General features: G+C 48.1%; 1 protein-coding gene across 3 annotated transcripts in view; it reads right to left on the reverse strand.

The window, feature by feature from the left end:
* The window catches only part of LOC144605483 (DENN domain-containing protein 2D-like), a 61,822-nt gene that overhangs the window by 11,348 nt on the left and 29,390 nt on the right, over positions 1–21,084 (reverse strand). For 2 of the 3 annotated variants that reach the window (XM_078420793.1, XM_078420792.1), the window contains exons 3-9: positions 19,741–19,895; positions 18,621–18,733; positions 17,118–17,187; positions 11,539–11,616; positions 10,702–10,842; positions 7,845–7,993; positions 1,368–1,545 (exon numbers count right to left, since the gene is read on the reverse strand). In XM_078420793.1, coding sequence (XP_078276919.1) covers positions 1,368–1,545; positions 7,845–7,993; positions 10,702–10,842; positions 11,539–11,616; positions 17,118–17,187; positions 18,621–18,733; positions 19,741–19,895 — 884 coding nt within the window. The remainder of the gene's footprint in view (positions 1–1,367; positions 1,546–7,844; positions 7,994–10,701; positions 10,843–11,538; positions 11,617–17,117; positions 17,188–18,620; positions 18,734–19,740; positions 19,896–21,084) is intronic. The other variant, XM_078420794.1, reaches the window with a different exon arrangement.

The raw sequence follows: 21,084 nt of genomic DNA on the forward strand, positions 1-21,084 counted from the left end.
AGGCCGCAACCCTGCCCATTCAGAGTGTGAGGTTCGTGTCAATGACTGCAGAGCATTCATACTAACTGAAGCAAGTGACAGGTTGCAAATACCTGGTAGAACCTGGTAGAACCTGGTTAATTGAGACTGAATCAGAGGGGAAGAGAAAATTAAAATAAGAGATTCAAAAAGAGTGCAAGAGTGCATGGGAGAACAATAGTAGTAAGAAGTAACTGGGATTTAATGGGACAGGTAGTTTGGTGAAAACATGATAAAGCGGCAGCATCTTAAGAGAAGATGGTGTTTGATTCCTGCAGAGAGTTTACATGGAAACAGTTATTTTTCCCTAGACTTTTTTCCCTCTAAAACAGCTTTTTTCTGCTGGCAATTTCCAAAGTAACTTTTAAGTGGTTCTGTTGTTTGTGATTGAAATTGCATTGTAACCAATTCAGCCCACTTCATACAAATAGTTATCCCCAATTCACCACCGCAGCATACTTCCTGTAGATATGGTGCAGGAAGGTTCCATTGTAGCTTTGAAGAGGAAGTTGGATAAATACTGGGTGGAAAAGACTTCAAACTTGGAGAGAAAGAGCGAGGGGGTGAAACCAGTGAGTTGCTCTAATCCACCATGGACATGACAGGTCAAATGGCCATCTTCTCTGCTGTAATCATTATGCGACTCACAGAGTTGGTGGAGAGATCTTGTTTTGCAATAGCTGAGGGGGGCAGTGGTGGGGGGCAGGTGGTGGGGGTGAGTTGAAGATGGGTACAGTGGATGAGTGTGGGTCAGGGGTACAGGCTGAGGCAGTGGGAATGGTCAAGAGGATCAGAGGGGGGAATGCTGGGGGCAGGCAGGGTACAGCAGGGCCCAGTTGACAAGCTTGTCATTTATTTCCTCTCTGCATTCTGCTCTGTGCCCCTTCAAACTCTGTCCAAAAAACAAGATCCAAACTTTTCCCCGGAACTTCCACGTGGCTGCAGTGCCTTCCACTCCACTCATCCCAATAAAAACTTGCAAATAAAGTCTGAAGTCTGAAGAAGGGTAACGAACAAATGTCACCTATTCCTTTTCTCCAGAGATGCTGCCTGACTTGCTGAGTTACTCCAACATCTCGTGTCTATCTTCGGTGGAAACCAGAATCTGCAGTTCTTTCCTGCACAAGTTTCTTAACAATTTTTATATCATGTTGCAACAGAACTACCTGCATCCTCAGAACAATGCAGTATTCCCGACAGACCTCATCCAGAGACCCAATAACTGCGACACAACCGCTGGAGCTCGAACCCCCCTGGATGTGACACGTGTTCCGTTGGCGCCTCTGGTTTCGGTCCCTGCGACCGATCTCACAGCCCTGCTGGGGCAGATGCTTGCACGTTGCACTCACCTCCTCAATGGGCATCTCCTGTAGCTCCTCCAGGAACTGCCTCTGCACTCCCACCACGAAGGGCGTGGGGGAGCAGACGGTGTCGAGCATCACCTTGGGCAGGACGGGGATGTAGGTGTGCTGCCAAGTGAAGGGGTAGAGCAGAGCCGCCACGCCGTGGATACACTGAGACAGGGTGCTGCAGGAGAGCAAGGAGGAAGCGCACAGTTAGCTGCTGCTTCCTGTAGATAGCGATGAGGAGAGGGATGGGGGTGGGGAGGAATATATCAAAGGGGCTGCTGGTCACACCTCCGGTTAAGGGAGCCGAGGTGAAACATCTTCTCTGACACGTGGCGACCAATGCCCCACCCTCTGCCTCCCCCAACTCTCCCCCTCTCTCCGCTCCTCCAGTGCACACACCACCAACCCATTGGCCCTGCCACCCTGGACCAAGCACCGCACATCTCGCCCACCCTCCACAATGCCCGATTTCCCCCCCACCCCACCAACCCCCAGATCACCCATCCACTTCCCACAGCCTCCATGATGCCCATGCCGACCTCTGTGGACACAAAACCAATTTCCAGCCCCTTGCCCTCCCTCCTCATCCTCAGCCTGCGCACCGCTGACTCTGCACTCCCCCTTCCCTGAGGTACATCACCTTGGGCCCCCTTCTACTGCCACCCACATCCTGCCCTCAGACTCTCACAACAACCATCCCTCCCATCGTAGATTTCCGTGACTCCTCGTTCTCGTCTTCCGCAACCCCACAGTCCAGCTCTTTCCCAGACCTCACACACCGTTAAACCCAAAGATACTAGAGGAACAAGACGGACCACTCCGTTGAAATCGCCTATACTGAAGTGTAGTACGCAAAGGAGCCATTTTAACAGGCAAAACCCGCCGTCCGTTATGCCTCTCGCAATGTAATCAGTGTTTTGGGGAACAGTATTTGTGATGATACCATTAAACTGCATAATATATCTCATCTATCAATTCACAGATTTTTGTTATTTTTCTTTTTAAATGTTCATGCAAGTTTCTGCCTACAAAAATAGCGCCATGACATACTACGTTTTTAGGGTCGAGTGGTCTATCTTGTTCCTCTAGTATTTTTGGTTAAACCTCCCTGACTGTTTATCCCCTCCTCCGAACCTCTCTGTCCAGCTCTCACGCAGTCCGCACTCCACCCATACCATCTGCCGTTAAACCTCCTTGACCACACACCAGCTTCTCTGAACCTCACCACCCCAACCCACCCTCTTCGGACTCTAACACCTCGCCCTTCCACCTCCCACGTGAGCCGTTCCAGACTCCCGACCTCTTGAACTGCTCATCTCCTAAACCACGTGCCCCATACCACTCTCTGCTGACCCTTACAACTTGCCCTCTGACCCTCGTGGCCTGCTCACCCTCTGTTGACCTCCCTGAGTGCTCATCCCTTCCCCTGACCCTGTCCTGCTCTGTACTGATCCCCACTTTCCACCTTGCACAGAGTCCTACCCTAGACTCTGACCCCAAGATCACCTACTCCCAGCCTCAACACTCCAAACCCTCACCCCATCACCCCGAACAGCCTAGCATTAGACACAGTGCCAGAATACAACATCATAGCAAGCCACTACTCGCCAGAGGTGCTCACCCAGTCCCCCTCTGCCACAGGGTGACTAAATCCTCAGAGACATCCCCGCCCCACACACTCCACGCCCACAGACCGTGCCACAACACGATATATTCTGATAGAAAGCTATGAATTTCCAGTGAATTCAATGGCACACTGCAGACAGATTACTGCTTGCTGAGGCATTCTTTCCACAAATTAGTTTTGCTTCACATTCAGACTTGACCCTCTGGGGCGACCGAACCACAGAGTCATAAAGCTGGGAAACCCAGGGAAGCCCTTCAGCCTGACTCGACCAGGACAACCATGCCCTGGATGATGAGGTACAATTAAACTCCAAGACCCATGGACATTTCCAACAAAGAAAATTGTCTACCACGTTATTTTATTAAATACATCAATTAGATCATCCCTCAAATGTCCACAATCGCGTAGTGTACTTTTTCAAACTCTCAAGCCACAACCTCTGCGACCACCCACCCACTGCGTTGCCCACATCTAAAGAGGTTTACGACAATATAAATCAGTTTGAGTAGCCGTGCAAGGCTGGTGCCAGAGATGCATGTTGTGACATGTTCCAAGCTCTGTCTATTGGGAAATAAGCCCTGGCCTGATCGCACGGTCACTTGACCCATCTGCTCTGGACGCGGTGGTAATTCCCCTCCCCCCCGCACTCTACAAACCTCGACATGAACTGCAAAGAGTGCAGATAAAAACAGGTGATGCAAGTGGCGACCTGTCAACCCTGTTCCATTACTGAATGCTTATGTTTTAAAATGCGTTTACTTACAGCAACACACAAGACCATTTGGCCCATCAGGGATGTCCCATCAGTTTCATTCCCCTCGAGTCCTACAACTCTCTCTCTCTTGATCCTGCATGCCCATCTAATCCCCTTTGATTCACAGCAACCAATTAATCTCCCCACGTCTTTGCGATGTGGTAGGGCACCTTTACACAGCAAAGGCACGTTTAGAGTATTGTGTTCAGTTTTGGTCACCATGTTATAGGAAAGATGTTGTCAAGCTGGAAAGGGTGCAGAGTAGATTTACGAGGATGTTGCCAGGACTCAAGGGCCTGAGCTTTCGGGAGAGGTTGAGTAGGCTAGGACTTTATTCTTGGAGCACAGGAGGATGAGGGGTGATCTTATAGAGGCACACAAAATCTTCGACAGGTTGAGAGAGTGGGCTAAAAAGTGGCAGATGGAATACAGTATAGCAAAGTGTAGAGTCATGCATTTTGGTAGTAGGAATAAAGTCTTAGACTATTTTCTAAATGGGAAGAGGATTCAGAAATTGGAGGTGCAAAGGGATTTGGGAGTGCTGGTCCAGGATTCATTTACAGTTAATTTACAAGTTGAATCAGTAGTAAGGAAGGAAAATGCCCAATGTTAGCATTTATTTCAGGAGGACTGGAATATAAAAACAAGGATGCAATGCTGAGGCTTTATAAGGCACTGGTCAGACTGCATCTGGAGTATTGTGAGCAGTTTTGGGTCCCATATCTGAGGAAGGAAGTACTGGTAGTGGAGAGTGTCCAGAGTAGGTTTGGCAGAATATCCCGGGGCCGATTGGGTAAACATATGATGAGCGTTTGACGGCAATGGGCCTGTACTCGTTGGAGTTTAGAAAGATGAGGGGGGGGACCTCATTGAAACATACTCAAAAGTGAAAGGCCCAGATAGAGTGGATGCAGAGAGGACGTTTCTACTAGGGTTAGAGTCTAGGACCGGAGGGCATAGGCTCAGAATAAAGGATACACTTTTAGAAAGATGAGGAAGAACTTCTTTAGTCAGTGGGTGGTGAATCTGTGGAATTCATTGCCTCGGACGGCTGAGAAGACCAAGTCATTGGGTATTTTTTTGGCAGAGATTGACGGATTCTTGATTAGTAAGGGTGTCAAGGGTTATGGGGAGAAGGCAGGAGAATGGGGTTGAGAGGGAAGGATAGATCAGCATGATGAAATGTCGGAGTAGACTTGATGGGCCGAATGGCCTACTTCTGCTCCTATGACTTATGAACCTATGAACTACAGTATTTGTCTTTAACAAGTAACTTGAGATGATTCACTTTCCCTTTGAGGCAGCTTAATGACTCATCTGATAAAGGTATATCTATCAATGCAGCCCTTTGAGATAAGGTTGGAAAACGTATTTAGACTCGAAATATTTTAACCCCTGATATTCTGATCTAGAGGCAAGGATACTCCCATAAATGAACTGGTGCAAATGGTGGAAATGTGAAACTAAATCATTAAATACTTGGAAATGCTCAGGAGCTAAGGCAATATCCGTGGAGAGAGGAACAGAATGAACATTGCAGGTCAGTGAGGTGTCATCAGGACTGTGAATAGTTAGTTTCAGTAATGAGAGACCTGACAGAGATGCAGAACATGATGAGGGATGGAGGCAGGGTACACATGGGAAACATTTCACTGCGGCAGCAACTTTGGAATGGAATGGAATACTTTATTGTCACATGTGACTAGGCACAGCGAAATTATTTGCTTGTATACCCAATGTGTACAAATAGCGGCCACCTACGGTGCTGAACTTTAACGGTAGAGGGCATGGGTTTGGGGTTAGAGTCGGCAGGTTTGCAGGACATCCAACGAAAAACTTTATTCAGCTAGATGGTGGTTAGAATCTCTGAGTAGGCGGATGATAGTCACAGCATTCATGGACTATCTAGACGAGCACTTGGTTCAATGATACTTTATTGCCACATGTACCTAGGTACAGTGGAATTTTGTGTTCTGCGTACAATCCAGTAAATTCAAACTATGGACAAACACAACCGTAGAAACAATTTAATGCCAGTGTTCGGGGTGATTGCTGGTCGGCGTGGTCTCAGTAGGCCGAAGGGCATTTTCTGACCTGTATCTCTAAAGTCTAACTCTGCCTGAAACAGGTTGCTGATTAGCCAGGGTACTGCTGACTCCCAGCCTCTTGTCTCCTGTTTCCCACCCCACTGGTTCACCCAAAAGCTCCATGACACATCCTCTGCTGAACGAGGAGGTAAGAACTTCCCAGAACAGGAACAGCCAGTTTGCTCTCTAGTTGTGGCATTGCTCCATAACCCCTCCCTCCACGACACAACCAGCCCTTTCATAACTGTGGTCTGCGGGAGAAGACGGTAGGGGAAGAGAAAAGACGTTCTGGCCTTCCATCACAGTGAGGAGTTGACTGGAGGAGACTCACTGTGATGGATGTTTCTTTTTGTTTGATTGTGTGTGTTATTGCCTATTTTTATTGCTCTTATTGTTGGACTGTGGGTAATCTTTCATTTCACTGCACATTTATGTGTATGTGACAAATAAACTTGACTTGACTTGACTTGGCATCAAACCCTGCCTCCACAATGACAGGACATTCTCCAGAAAGTACAGCTCCCCTACCCATGAACTCTGCACTCCCCCAACAATAGCCTCCCCTGCACCCCCTCTCACCCACACCTGCCCCATCATACTGGGGATCCATCCTGTAACAATTCCCCTCTTCTTCGAAGCCTTAGTAACATTTCTGACGTAATGTTTAGTCTAGTTTAGAGATACAGCATGGAAACAGGCCTTTCGGCCCACCGAGTCCGTACTAGCCAGCAGTCACCCGTACACTGGTTCTATCCTACACAGTTGGGACAATTTACAGAAGCAAATTAACCGACAAACCTGCATGCCTTTTGAATGCGGAAGCAAACTGGAGGTCCGGAGAAAGTCTAAATGGTCACATACAGAACATACTATCGACAGACAGCACCCGTAGTCAGGATCAAACCCGGGTCTCTGGCACTGTAAGGCAGCAACTTTACCTCTGCTCCACTGTGCCTTCCTACTTTGCATTATGTGTATGTGTAGGACCTTGGGGCAGGTTTAGTGTTACAGGTGTAATGTAGATGCTGGCTCAGTACATTGAACTTGCTTATTGCTGCATGAAATATCAGAATTCCATTACTAGACACACATTCTTCTCAGCTCCCATCCAGCATTTTGAAGGGTATCGCACCCTTCTCCATTCCTCCATCTCCACCAATCAATCCCCGAGAACCATCCCCCCTTTGGTTTTAAGGTGTGCCCTCTAGTCTATGACATTTTCACTCTGAGAAAAGGATTCTTACTTTCCCTTTCATAATTTTATAAATGTCAATAACATTTATGGGAGGTAAAGATAGGGTGGGCGGTCAGAACCTTTCTATCTTTCAGTCGACCAGAACATGTCATTTCTGCCAGTCATCTGATGACTGACAGAAATGTATGTGATGTTGTAGGAATGAACTGCAGATGCTGGTTTAAATCAAAGATAGACATAAAATGCTGGAGTAACTCAGAGGGACAGGCAGTATCTCTGGATTACCCATTCCTTCTATCCAGAGATGCTGCCTGTCCCGCTGAGTTAATCCAGCATTTTGTGTCTATCATCTGAATGTGATGTCAGCTCAGGCTTTCTATCCATGCTACCAGCTGCGACATTAACGCATTTGGTCTCACTCTATCGGAGATACTTCCTATTGTTCTCCCCATCATTCTCCCCTCTCCTCCGCCGCTGAGAACTTAACTTGCTTTCTTTCCTGCAAAGTCCTGACAAAGGCTCTTCGAGCTGCAACATCCACCGGTTTGTCTTCACTCTGCCCACTTGCCGAGTATTTCTGGCTTTTTTTTACATTTCACTTCAGGATTTTAAATGTCATTCAACCCCGACAGTCTGAGCCAAAGAAGTTATCCGTCTCAGGTCTCTGGTGTGGGAACTGAACCGGGTAACTAAATCAAGAACCACTGATCTTGGTGCATGCGCTCGCTTGCTCAGTCACATATGTGGCCGCACCCTATGCCCAGCGCAGTGTTTGTGCCCAGCCCACAGGTTTTTTTGCTTCTCTCTCCTTTACCTGAGTTCCTCAGCAAGGAATATCACTCTCCTCTCCAACAGCAATGACACAAAGATGTCGATGATGTGCTCCTCCGACAAATATTTGAAGAGTGAAGCAAAGTCCACGTGTTCGAGGCGAGAATCGGAGGGTCGCGTCAGTTCAATGTTCTGAGGAGGAGAAGGAGAGGTAATGGGAACTCTGTGAACTCACAGCAAAATGGTGGAAACACTCAGCGGGTCAGGCCGCATTTGTGGAACCAGTGTGATGGGTTGGATGGGTTGAATGGTTGGATGGTGGAGGTGGTGGGATGCTGACGGGGTGGGAGGAGGGGGCGGTGCAGGTCGGTGGTAGATCCACAGTCCTGTGCCTTTACATCGCCACTAGTTGTTCAGGGCAGAGTCACCACCACCAGACAATCTCCCTGATACCTCACCATCACCTCCACCACATCCCACTGCCAATCACTAACAGCAGCCATTCTCTGTGTCTACTGAACCCATCACTCAAGACACCAGTCAAACCTCCAGAATTCTAAGCCTAACACCCACCCCTCACGTTAAATGAATCTGCCTTGATTGCAAATCTAAACTCGCCCCCCCACCTCCAGAATTCCAGGATGAACCCTCTCCCCCTCATATATCTGTATTGATAGCAAGCAAAACAAAGCTTCTCATTGTACCTCAGAGTAGTGTTTCTTTCAGCTGCACTGTTTCAGATTGAGAGACGTTTCTGCTTATAGACACACTCAGCATCCTTACATGTCCTGGCAGGTCTATTCTTAACAAGAACAGTTCTACAGTTCTGTGGGTGTTGGATCACAGTGTTCTTTAATCAGGGGACCAAAACTTAACAGAGTTCCCCAGGTGCAGCCTCACCAACGTTCTATACAATACAGCCTAACATCGAGGAGCGGGAGGTCTTTGATGGAGGCCGACTTTGGAGCACCAACTGCGGGATCCTGCGAGACTTTAACATTGTGAACTGGCGATCCCTTTGCCAGGGATTGACCTTTGAGCTCCAACCGCGGGAGCCTGCGGACTTTCAACATCATGGACCTCGTGGTCCCTGGTTAGAGACCGACTTTGGGAGCTCCAAACCGCAGGAGCTTCGACTGCCCCGATGCGGGAACTTTGATCGCCCCGATGCGGGAGCTTCGATCGCCTTGACAGATGGTTCGACTGCCCCCACCGCGGGAGAAAAATGAGGCAAGAAGGTTAGACTTTATTGCCTTCCATCGCAGTGAAGAATATGGAATCTGCTGTGTTTGATGTCTATATTAACCTTTATGTTGGTGTATGTCTTGTTGCTTTTTTTATTATGGCTGTATGGTAATACGATTATCACTGTACCTTAATTGGTACACGTGACAATAAAAGACCTTTGAAACAATGCTTCCTTATTCCTAAATGCTTCCTTATTTTTAAACCCCAAACTCCTTGCAATAAAAGCCAATATGCCATTTGCATTCCCACTACATGTTGCAGCTGCCTGCTAACTTTGTTTTGTGCATTGTCAGAGCCAAGTTCAAAGCACACGCTGGGCATGAATTCCCCCTCTCTTGATCTACCTCTATAACCCTTATACTTTGTTTTATCAGTACTCTCTCTGCAGCTGCAACACCGTATTCTGCACTCTGTTTATTCTCTCTTTCGTGCTACCTAATAGATTCAGATATATGCACGATTTGACTGGATAGCATCCAAAACATTGCGAATCACTGTCTCTTGGTACACGTGGCAATAATAAACCAACACCGAGTTTGTCTGTTGAAGGGCTGGAAAGGATTGTTGGCTGTGTGGAGGGAGGTAGGGGAGTCTTGTTGGAAGTTGATTGAGATTGCATGAAAGCCACAAGATTTTACCATTACACCTAGCTGTCTCCACCACACAAGGCAGTGAACAGGAAGCACTATAATGGGAGGAAGTGGCTAACCATTTGGGAACCAGTTCAATTATAGTACCCAGCAAACAACTTTACCTCTTTAAAACATGTTCAATCCTAAATAGTTTTAATCTGAATAGGGAGGGCCACTAATTGACGTGTACAGAAATGAGCTGTCTCCAATGCTATCTAAGTAATGGGAGAGGTGGATGGGGAGAAAGTGAGGGTGGGGTAGGCACGTTGGAGGTAGGGGATGATGAGGGCAAAGAAGGGAGGGGTGGAGAGGGTCAGGGGAGTTTGGAGGGGAGCAGAGATGGGAGGGCAGGGGAAAGTAATCCTTGAATGAAAGGGCATCTATTAGGCGTGCCACGCCAAATCAAAGCCCATGGGTGAAATCCCACGCGGCAGTGAACCTATTCCAAGACTGCTGTCCAGTCAACCATCTTGGTGGGTCCTGAACCTCATGCAGTGTGTGGCGGGTCATAGTTGGGTCAAGGTCCAAGGAGTGGTGAGGAACAGATTTGCCTCTAGCAGCACCCACCCTGCCTACCCATGGGTTGTACACAACGCACCAGAAAATGGGGACAGGTATAGGCCACTCAGCCCCTCAAGCCTGCCTCGTTATTCAACATGATTGTGCCTGATCTGTCCCAGGTCTCAACTTCTCCTTCATGCCAGATCTCCAGAGAGTTGTGGACGTAACCGGACCATCGCGCAAACCTACCTCCCTTCCATTGACTCCATCTACACTTCACGCTGCCTCATCAAGGCCATCAGCCCAGACCATCACACAAACCAACCTCCCTGCCATTGACTCCATCTACACTTCACGCTGCCTCGTCAAGGCCATCAGCATAATCAAGGACCAGTCTCACCCTGGACATTCCCTCTTTTGAGCTTCAAACCCAATAGATTGATTTAGCATGAAGCACAACATTAAGCAATATAGCAAGCTGACTCTCCCAGCCCTGGCCCACGATTCCTGCAGACTCACCTCTGTCCCAGACTCCGGGATGAAGCTCTTAATACAGACGGTTTTCCCCGGGGCTGGGAATGCAGCTTCCCGAAGCCCCTGCATGAAAGGGTAGATCACAGCCATGCAGATCTGCCTCCGCTTCTCCACCTCATCCAGGATCTGCCGAGAGGCAATGTGCAGGGTCCCATGAGTGGCCCGGGGTCCCATGAACGGCGCGGGGCCCCGTGAACGGCGCGGGGTCCCGTGAACGATGCGGGGCCAATGAACGGCGCGGGGTCCCATGAACGGCGCGGGGTAACCGTGAACGGCACGGGGTCCCGTGAAAGGCGCGGGGTCCCGTGAGCGGCGCGGGGTCCCGTGAGCAGTGCGGGGTCCCGTGAGCGGCGCGGGGCCCCGTGAACGGCGCGGGGGAGTCCTGTGAACGGCGCGAGGTCCCGTGAATGGCGCGGGGTCCCGTGAACGGTGCGGGGTAACCGTGAACGGCGCGGGATCCCGTGAACGGTGCGGGGTAACTGTGAACAGCCCGGGGTAACTGTGAACGGCGCGGGATCCCACCAGTAGAAACGGCAGACCGACACATGCACCCCAGTCCTACATTCCCTACACACCTTCAACCGTAACTCCCTCTCCATCCACCATCCATGTAATACCTCCCTGTGCTCTGCATCAGCAACCACCCCCACGCCCATAAGTCCCCTTACACCTCACCTCCCCACACCCAGCCTGTAACCATTCCCTCCCCCACATACCCAGCCTGTAACCACCCCCTCCCTACCCGGGGGCTGTAACCATGTGCCACCCACCCACCTCACCTGTAACCACTCCCCAGCCCCACACCCACATTCCGAAGCCTACCTTGGAGAAGAGGCTAAAACAGCCCAGGCAGCTGATGATGCAGAAAACTTCCGGCAACTGTACCCCTCCACCACGAGGCTGCAAGAGAGAGGAGGGGAGGCAACTACATTAACCAGAGACATGGATTTCAGAGGCATAGCACAACGTACCTCCTCTACCAACTGTGGGGAATCTCCATTCAACCATTTTCCACCTTGTACCATTTCATACTTTTGTATAACTCAGGAGGCCATTCAACCCGCTAGGTCCATTCCAGCTCTCAATCCCATCCCACAGATTTGCCCGTGACCCATTCTCTCTTATTCCATTTGGGTAGGGAGCATCAGCACGGAGCTAATGGGCCCAAGTGTCTAATTCTTTGCAACAAAGCAGCAAATGCACCTGACATCTTGGCACATCTCAAGGAGGCAGGGACACTTGCGCCAGAGACCCTGAGGCCAACTGCATGGACCTAGTGTGTGTCCTGGCCGAGTCAGCTCTGCACTGCGTGGTATCTTCTGGTCAGGCCCTCCCTCTCAGGACGTCAGTGCTGACTGTCCTTCCTTGCATTGTCTTGAGGAAGGGATGGTGAACGACAGCCCACATGTTCAGGGCTCTCTCGTAGTGTGGTAGGGGTCAGGAAACAAGAATTTGTTTCTTGGAATCAACCACGTGCTCCTGGAAACAGGAATCAGCCACATGCTCCTGGCGACACAGTGGCGCAAGGGTTGAGTTGCTGCCTCACAGTGCCAGAGACCTGGGTTCAATCCTTACTACTGTATAGAGTTTATACGTTCTCCCTGTGAAATGTGTGAGTTTCCCCGGGTGCTCCGGTTTCCTCCAACACTCCAAAGACAGACAGGCTTATAGATTAATTGGCTTCTGTAAGAAAATGTAAATTGGCCGTAGTGTGTACGATAGTGTTAGTGTAAAGGGTGATCGCTGGTGGGCATGGACTCAGTAGGCTGAAGGGCCTGTATTTGAAGGGCTGAAGGGCTCTATTTGAATTTGGCTCTACATAGATGTATGGTATTATCTGATTTGGTTCGATAGCATGCAAAACAACGCTTTTCACTGTACCACAGTAAAATCTAAACTTAAACCATCTCCTCCCTCCAAAACCTCTCCCAGTTTTGAATAGACTTCATGACCGCCTCCGAAACACTTCAAAAATGGGGAATTCCAAAGATCCACCAACCTCGATGAGAAGCTGCCAGAGGACGCTATAGAAACTGATACCATTTTAAAAAGATACGACTTTTAAAAGATATTTTGACAGATATGGAAAGGAAAGGTTTAGGGACCTGCGGGCCAAATACAGGCAAATGGGACTACTCTAATATTACAACTTGGTCAGCAGGTGGGCTGAAGTGCTTGTTTTCGTGCTGTACTGCTCTCTGACTTGATTCTTACAGATGGCCTCCCAACTTCAAAGACATTTCTTTCATTTGGCAGAGACTATTTTTCCTTTGCAGTATGACAGTGATTCATAATGATTAGAAGAATCATCGATGGGAACGTGAATTCACGCAGAGTCAAGTACTGAAACTTTGAGAAGAGATTTTGCATATTTTGGAAATTAGAAACTTGAATGATAGCATCAGTAATTCGAGTTGCTCCACTTTAACCAGCAAGCCTTCGTAGGCCATAAGAAGCTCCGCAAAAGCAAAATTAAGCACCCATTTCTGGCAGAAATTCATCCATTGGGAAATTTCCTGGCTGGTTCTGGGTCTCATTCACCATAAACGTGGGCTTGTTTTAATCATAGTAGTTCCTGGGCACGGTGATGCTGTCATCGCTACTCAAGGTGACAATGAACTATTTAATGACAGAAATTCTATCAAAACGTCACAGCCTGTGGGACATCATTGCAATGTTCAAAAATGACCCTCCCATGGGATTTTTATTCGAGAAAAACGCCTTCTCGATGGAGGAAAACACAAACACGCAAAGGGTTGGTGTAACTCAGCGGGCCAGGGAGACTGACTACGGATGCGGTCTGTATGGAGTTTATACATTCTCCCTGTGACCACGTGGGCTTTCCCTGGGTGCTCCGGTTTCCACCCACACTCCAAAGACATACAGGTTTACAGGCTTCGGTAAATATTGTAAATTGTTCCTAGTGTGTAGGATAGTACTAGTGCATGGGGTTTGCTGGTTGGCCAAAGGTTCTGTTTCCACACTGTATCTCTGAACTAAACAGTGTCTTTTTTTGGGGGTAAGCTTGCATCTACAGTTCCTTATTATTCCAGCATTTTGCGTCTATCTGCAGTTCTTTAAACAAATTGTTTCTCTATAGAGGAGTCTGCGAACTGGTAATGTTTAATTTACTGACCCCCTAGAAGGGTAATATTGATGATCACAGGGACCCGGGAGCCAGACAAGGTCACAAGTGCCAGAGGATCCCTGGCATAGTCGGGAATGGCCACCTTCTGCATCATTGCAGGAATAATAAGCGACTACAAGACCAGAGCTTGCCTTTTCTGCTCTTCCTTTGCACAAACTCTTGGGGCTTCTTACAATTTGTTTTTATGCCAATTGATGTTGCTAAAATTCTGAATCCTTCCCCTTTCTTTTGATTATTTGGGTCGGTCCCAGAATTCTCCCAATCCTCTGCAATCACAACCAACTCACAACTTTCTAAGCCTTTCCTTCTAGTCTCGTACCATTCTTCACTCTCTCCATTAGCTGGGAAAGGGTTACATGAGAAGAGAGAACAGGTTTCTAGCACCTCAGTTGTAAATGACCAGCCCCATATCTTGTAACCCCATTGTTCAAGGTTCTTCCACCAAGGAAACATCCCATCATTTACGCTGTAACGCGCCCCATCAGGGATCTTGTATGTCTCAGTAAGGTCTCCCTTCATTCTTCTATAGTGCAAGGGATGCAGACCCAAACTATCCAGCCTCCCTTGATCGGACAACCTCCTCAGTCCATCTCCTTTGGATTACCTCCAATACTACATTTCAGGGTGTGAGAGGTTATGGGAGAAGGCAGAAGAATGAGGTTGAGAGGGAAAGATAGATCAGCCATGATTGAATGCCAGTGTAGACTTGATAGGCCAAATGGCCTAATTCTGCTCCTATAACTTATGAACTTATGAATATCCTTCTTTGGGCAAGGGGATCAAAACTGTGGGCAGACCATTCCTGCCGTGAGGTTTTTATAATAATAATAATAATCCTTTATTCGTCCCACAACGGGGAAATTTGCATGGTTACAGCAGCAAAGTGGATAGCAAAAATAGATAAGCATTCTTTATATTTAAAATAACAGTAATTATCTTTATTATAATGACCTACTGGGAGCAGTGCTGGTTGTGCAGTCTGACAGCAGCAGGAAGGAAGGACCTTCGATATCTCTCCTTCACACACTTGGGGTGAAGAAGTCTGTCACTGAAGGAGCTGCTCAGTGCAGTGACAGTGTCCTGCATGGGGTGGGAGTCGTTGTCCTGCAGTGATGATAGCTTTGCCATCATCCTCCTCTCTCCCACCGCCCGCACTGAGTCGAGGGGGCAACCCAGGACAGAGCCGGCCTTCTTGATCAGTTTATCAAGTCTCTTCCTGTTAGCAGTTGAGATGCTCCAGCAGACCACTCCATAGAAAATGGTTGATGCCATCACTGTGTCGAAGAAGGTCCTCAGGAGTGCCCCCTGCACTCCAAAGGACCCGAGTCTCCTCAGCGGGTACAGTCTGCTCTGGCCTTTCTTATAAGCTTTCTTATAGCTAAAAATAAGTCATCATTCACGATAAATGAATAAACAAAAATGATGTGGTCTGTAGCCTTCTGTTAACTGGGTAAATACAGTTCAGAAAAATAGTCGAGGATGTATTCACATGGTCCCTTCAAAACAGTTTCTCAAAATAATACCTTATGGAACCAACTGGCTTGTATTAGATCATCTATTGAAACGGGATGAGCTAGTGATTTAATCTGCAAAGAATTTCTGGGGTATAATGACTATTACATTTGGAAAGTGGTGAAATCATCGGACAAAGTCAGCATGGATTTAGCAAAGGCAAATCATGTCTGACGAATCTTATAGATTTTTTCGAGGATGTAACTAGTAGAGTGGATAAGGGAGAACCAGTCGATGTGTTATATCTGGACTTTCAGAAGGCCTTCGACAAGGTCCCACATAGGAGATTGGTGTACAAACTTAAAGCACACGGTATTGAGGGTTCAGTGTTGAGGTGGATAGAAAATTGGTTGGTGGACAGGAAGCAAAGAGTAGGAATAAACGGGTCCTTTTCGGAATGGCAGGCAGTGACTAGTGGGGTACCGCAAGGCTCAGTGCTGGGACCCCAGTTATTTACAGTGTATATTAATGATTTGGACGAGGGAATTGAATGCAACATCTCTAAGTTTGCGGATGACACGAAGCTGGGTGGCAGTGTTAGCTGCGAGGAGGATGCTAGGAGGCTGCAGAGTGACTTGGATAGATTAGGCGAGTGGGCAAATGCATGGCAGATGCAATATAATGTGGATAAATGTGAGGTTATCCACTTTGGCGGCAAGAACAGGAAAGCAGAGTATTACCTGAATGGTGACCGATTGGGAGAAGGGGAGATGCAACGTGACCTGGGTGTCATGGTGCACCAGTCATTGAAAGCAAGCATGCAGGTGCAGCAGGCAGTGAAGAAAGCGAATGGTATGTTGGCATTCATAGCAAGAGGATTTGAGTTTAGGAGCAGGGAGGTTCTGCTGCAGTTGTACAGGGCCTTGGTGAGACCGCACCTGGAGTATTGTGTGCAGTTTTGGTCTCTTAACCTGAGGAAAGACGTTCTTGCCTTAGAGGGAGTACAGAGAAGGTTCACCAGATTGATCCCTGGGATGGCGGGACTTACATATGTGGAAAGACTGGATAGACTGGGCTTGTACTCGCTGGAATTTAGAAGACTGAGTGAGGGTGGATCTTATAGAAACATATAAAATTCTTAAGGGGTTGGAGAGGCTAGATGCGGGAAGATTGTTCCCGATGTTGGGGGAGTCCAGAACCAGGGGTCACAGCTTAAGGATAAGGGGGAAGTCTTTTAGGACCGAGATGAGAAAACATTTCTTCACACAGAGAGTGGTGAGTCTGTGGAATTCTCTGCCACAGAAGGTAGTTGAGGCCAGTTCATTGGCTATATTTAAGAGGGAGTTAGATGTGACCCTTTTTGCTAAAGGGATCAGGGGGTATGGAGAGAAGGCAGGTACAGGCTACTGAGCTGGATGATCAGCCATGATCATATTGAATGGCGGTGCAGGCTCGAAGGGCCGAATGGCCTACTCCTGCACCTATTTTCTATGTTTCTATGTTTCTATCATTTGATCATATTCTATCTTATGAATTCCACTTTCATTTTGAGAGGGACAAATGCAAGTCTTTAACTCACCCTTAAATTTAATTCTGTATTTTACTGGTGATTATCTACTGTAATATTTATAATTTAATTTCCCATCTACTCCAAACAACACACATATCACAATTGCTTCAATTTAAGACTCTAGCTTCAGACTAAAGTTTGTCATTATTCCAATGCACTGATCAAGAACGTCAATTGATTTTGAGGGGGGAAATTAGGCTGGAGAATAATCTTGCACAGAGCTGCCCTTACCAGGAGCCGTCTGCAGTACCCGAACTTCCTGCTGCCGTCCACGTTGGTCAGGACAAAGGAGAAGGTTTCACTGAAAAAGAAACAAAAATCTTCAGTAGATAAAGGCACAGGTGCATTTATATTCTGGCATTAAGCCGGTATAATGATCTAAAGCTCTGGCAGGGCGGTCTACACATGATAGTTGGGAGGTTTAGAGGGGAGGTGAGGGAGAAATGTTTCACACAGGAAATGGTTGGCGTTTGGATCGTGCTATCAAGCAGATAAGAGCACGGCACCTGGATCGAACCGGGGTCTCTGGTGCTGTGAGGCAGCAGCTCTGCCAGCTACACCACAGTCCTGCCTTTTAAATTACAAATGCCAGTCCCTCAGCCCTTGGCTCTGCCACTATACCCATGGGTATAGTGTTGGAACAGTGTAGAGAGAGAGCTTCACTCTACGTTGTACCTTCCCTGGAAGTGGGCGTTGGGGCAGTGTGGCGAGCACTTCACTTTGCAACTATCCTCATTGTAGCTGCTCTGGGACTGTGCAATGGGAGCCATTCCGTGTTTCACTCCACCTTGCTACACATGACAATAAACTAATCTGAACTGTGTTGTCAGGTAAATAAGACTTTAGGCTGTGATCTACTTGCCCCTCCGTGCTGAGGTAATTGAATCATGAAACTAGTGGAGGAAAAGTATGGGATTTTAACCCATTGAATCTAAATTATCAACAACTACCCTCAATCAACACAAACTGGACCTGATCCATACCACCTTACCGTTATCGCTGTGGACCATTTACGCAGCAATGTAACAGTGACTATGCTTCAAAAATACTTCTCCCCTGTAAATGCTTTGAGGACATCACAAGAAAGATCTTTCTTCTTAGCACGCCAATTAAAAGCGGGGAGAGAGTGAGCAGGTGGCGATGTTATCTTATTGAAACATATAAGATAATTAGGGGATTGGACACATTAGAGGCAGGAAACATGTTCCCAATGTTGGGGGAGTCCAGAACAAGGGGCCACAGTTTAAGAATAAGGGGTAGGCCATTTAGAACAGAGATGAGGAAGAACTGTTTCAGTCAGAGAGTGGTGAAGGTGTGGAATTCTCTGCCTCAGAAGGCAGTGGAGGCCAGTTCGTTGGATGCTTTCAAGAGAGAGCTGGATAGAGCTCTTAAGGATAGCGGAGTGAGGGGGTATGGGGAGAAGGCAGGAACGGGGTACTGATTGAGAGTGATCAGCCATGATCGCATTGAATGGCGGTGCTGGCTCGAAGGGCTGAATGGCCTACTCCTGCACCTATTGTCTATTCGGCCCTTCGAGCCAGCACCACCATTCAATGTGATCATGGCTGATCATTCTCAATCAGTACCCGGTTCCTGCCTTCGCTCCATAACCCCTGACTCCGCTATCCTTAAGAGCTCTGTCTAGCTCTCCCTTGAATGCATTCAGAGAATTGGCCTCCACTGCCTTCTATTGTTATCGCAGTGGTGAGGCAGGGTGAATGAACATGTACAAACCTCTCATACTCGGTGAGTGGGGCCCACGCATTGCCGTCGGGGAAGCAAAACAGTGGGATTGCCTTGAGTAAATTCTCCTCTTCCTCCCTCTGAGAACGTATAAGATTCTCCCTCTGAAAGGAACCCCAAAAAGTCAACAACTTGAGATGTGGACCCTGGTAACGACTGAAACGCGCGCTCCCCACCACGTTCAACACCTCCTCCAGTAAAAGGCTTTATGGTAGATACAGACCCCTACAGTAAAACAGGCACAGTGGTGAATACATTCACCCTACAGTAAAACAGGCATGGTGGTAAATACGGACCCCTACAGTAAAATAGGCATGGTGGTAAATACGGACCCCTACAGTAAAACAGGCACAGTGGTGAATACATTCACCCTACAGTAAAACAGGCACTGTGGTAAATACGGACCCCTACAGTAAAACAGGCACAGTGGTGAATACATTCACCCTACAGTAAAACAGGCATGGTGGTAAATACGGACCCCTACAGTAAAACAGGCACTGTGGTAAATACATTCACCCCACAGTAAAACAGGCACTGTGGTAAATCCGGACCCCTACAGTAAAACAGGCACAGTGGTGAATACATTCACCCTACAGTAAAACAGGCATGGTGGTAAATACGGACCCCTACAGTAAAACAGGCACTGTGGTAAATACGGACCCCTACAGTAAAACAGGCATGGTGGTAAATACGGACCCCTACAGTAAAACAGACGCTGTGGTAAATACAGACACCGACAGTAAAATGGTGCTGTGGTAAATACACTAATCAACAATTAATACCATCATGAAGCCAGTTTTCCAGGTGTGAATCTGTCAGTGCCTACAATATCACCGTGTGAAGTGATTCACCGATTATCCACCTGCAAAACTCACTGTCCACGATATACACACACTGGCATTTGCTTAAACATTGCAGGTGATGCAATGACTTTTGACATTTCCTCTTTGCTCAAACCCATTTCATAAGCATTCACATCCAGGAGGAAGTTATTGAGCCATCTTTGCCAGGCAGACTGCTGAATAACATCGTTCACTTTCCCCCCCACCCCCCACCCCGCTCAAGCCGAAAGTTGATTGACTCGCTGTGACAAATTAAAATAGGAACCTACCTTCGGAAACTGGTAAGTAATCTGTGGCTCATACACATCTCCAGATTTCTTCAGTGAAACAACCACCAGGTATTCAAAGAAACATTGACCAGAATAACGGGGCAAATCTTTTTCCGGCTTTACTTCTCTCTCAGAGAGGCTCCTTTCGATACCTGCTTTAGAAACACAGCTCATGTAATTCACAAACTTCCATCGGAAACTTTTATCGTTTGCTTCTGGCATTCTCCTTATTCTCAGGGATCTTGTCTTCCTGGCTGCCTCTGCTCGGCAATCTCCTACCCAATCCCTCAGTCTCCTCCACACACTCCTGCTCAGTGTAGCAGACCTGATGTGCTGCCCTGTGTCCCAGGCTCTGATCTGCAGCCCTGTGTCCCAGGCTCTGATTTGCATCCCTGTGGCTCCTCCTATTATAAGTAATTAATGCTTGGGGGGTTTTCCCAAAATAAACAAGGAAACGTCCCGCCTCTCTGCAGTGCATGTTATTCATGCAACTCTGGCAACAGCATCACCACACTAATCAGCATAGAACTCGTGACTCACTCTCGGTGCACAGCCAACATACGGCCAGTGCACAGGGGTACGGGCCAGAGAACGGATGAGGTGTTTCGGTGAGGGTTGGGGGGTGATGAAGGGGGAGGTTGAGAGGGACTGAGGAAGGAAGGGAAGGTGTGAGGAAGAGGGGAGAGGAAAGGAAGGTGCAAGGAGGGTGGGGGGGGGGGGAGTGAGGGGGCGAGTGAGGGGGCGAGGAATGGGGTGAGGGGCCGAGGAGGGGGGAAAGAGAGGGGGTGAGGAGGGCGGTCAGATGGGATGTGAGGCAGGTGCATGGAGGCAGGAAGTAGACCGGGGGGGGGGGTTATAGAGTAAATCTGTAACATATCCATGCGCCTCTAAAAGGCACTATCGTGTCTGCCTCCACAGCAGCACACAGCATTAAAAATAATCTTGCAGAATTCCCGTCTAACTGTTTGGCCAAGTATTATATGATGATGTGACCAGGCCCCAAGCACATTCCGCTGAGGAAATCTCCAGGGTCCCAGGCTGGGAACAGCTCCACATTCCAGCTGCCTCCATGGGTCACAGGTCAAAGGGGAGATCATCGGCGCGGTGACATTCATTTCTGCTAAACTCATGGGTTGCCATGGCAGCCTTACAATATCCGGCCTGTCACAAACACTTCAGACTCTGATGGACTCCGGCTGTGGAATCCCTGGGACTTTGTACTGTCATGGCTGCCTGGTTACCGTGACATCTTCACAGCTGCCAGAAAGCTGCCTGGATTAGAGGACATCAGATCTGAGGAGGCTGGAACAAGCCGCCGGGAGGACTGGTGGAGGCAGATACGAT

This window comes from Rhinoraja longicauda, chromosome 24 (assembly GCF_053455715.1).
Source record: "Rhinoraja longicauda isolate Sanriku21f chromosome 24, sRhiLon1.1, whole genome shotgun sequence".
Taxonomy (NCBI): domain Eukaryota; kingdom Metazoa; phylum Chordata; class Chondrichthyes; order Rajiformes; family Arhynchobatidae; genus Rhinoraja; species Rhinoraja longicauda.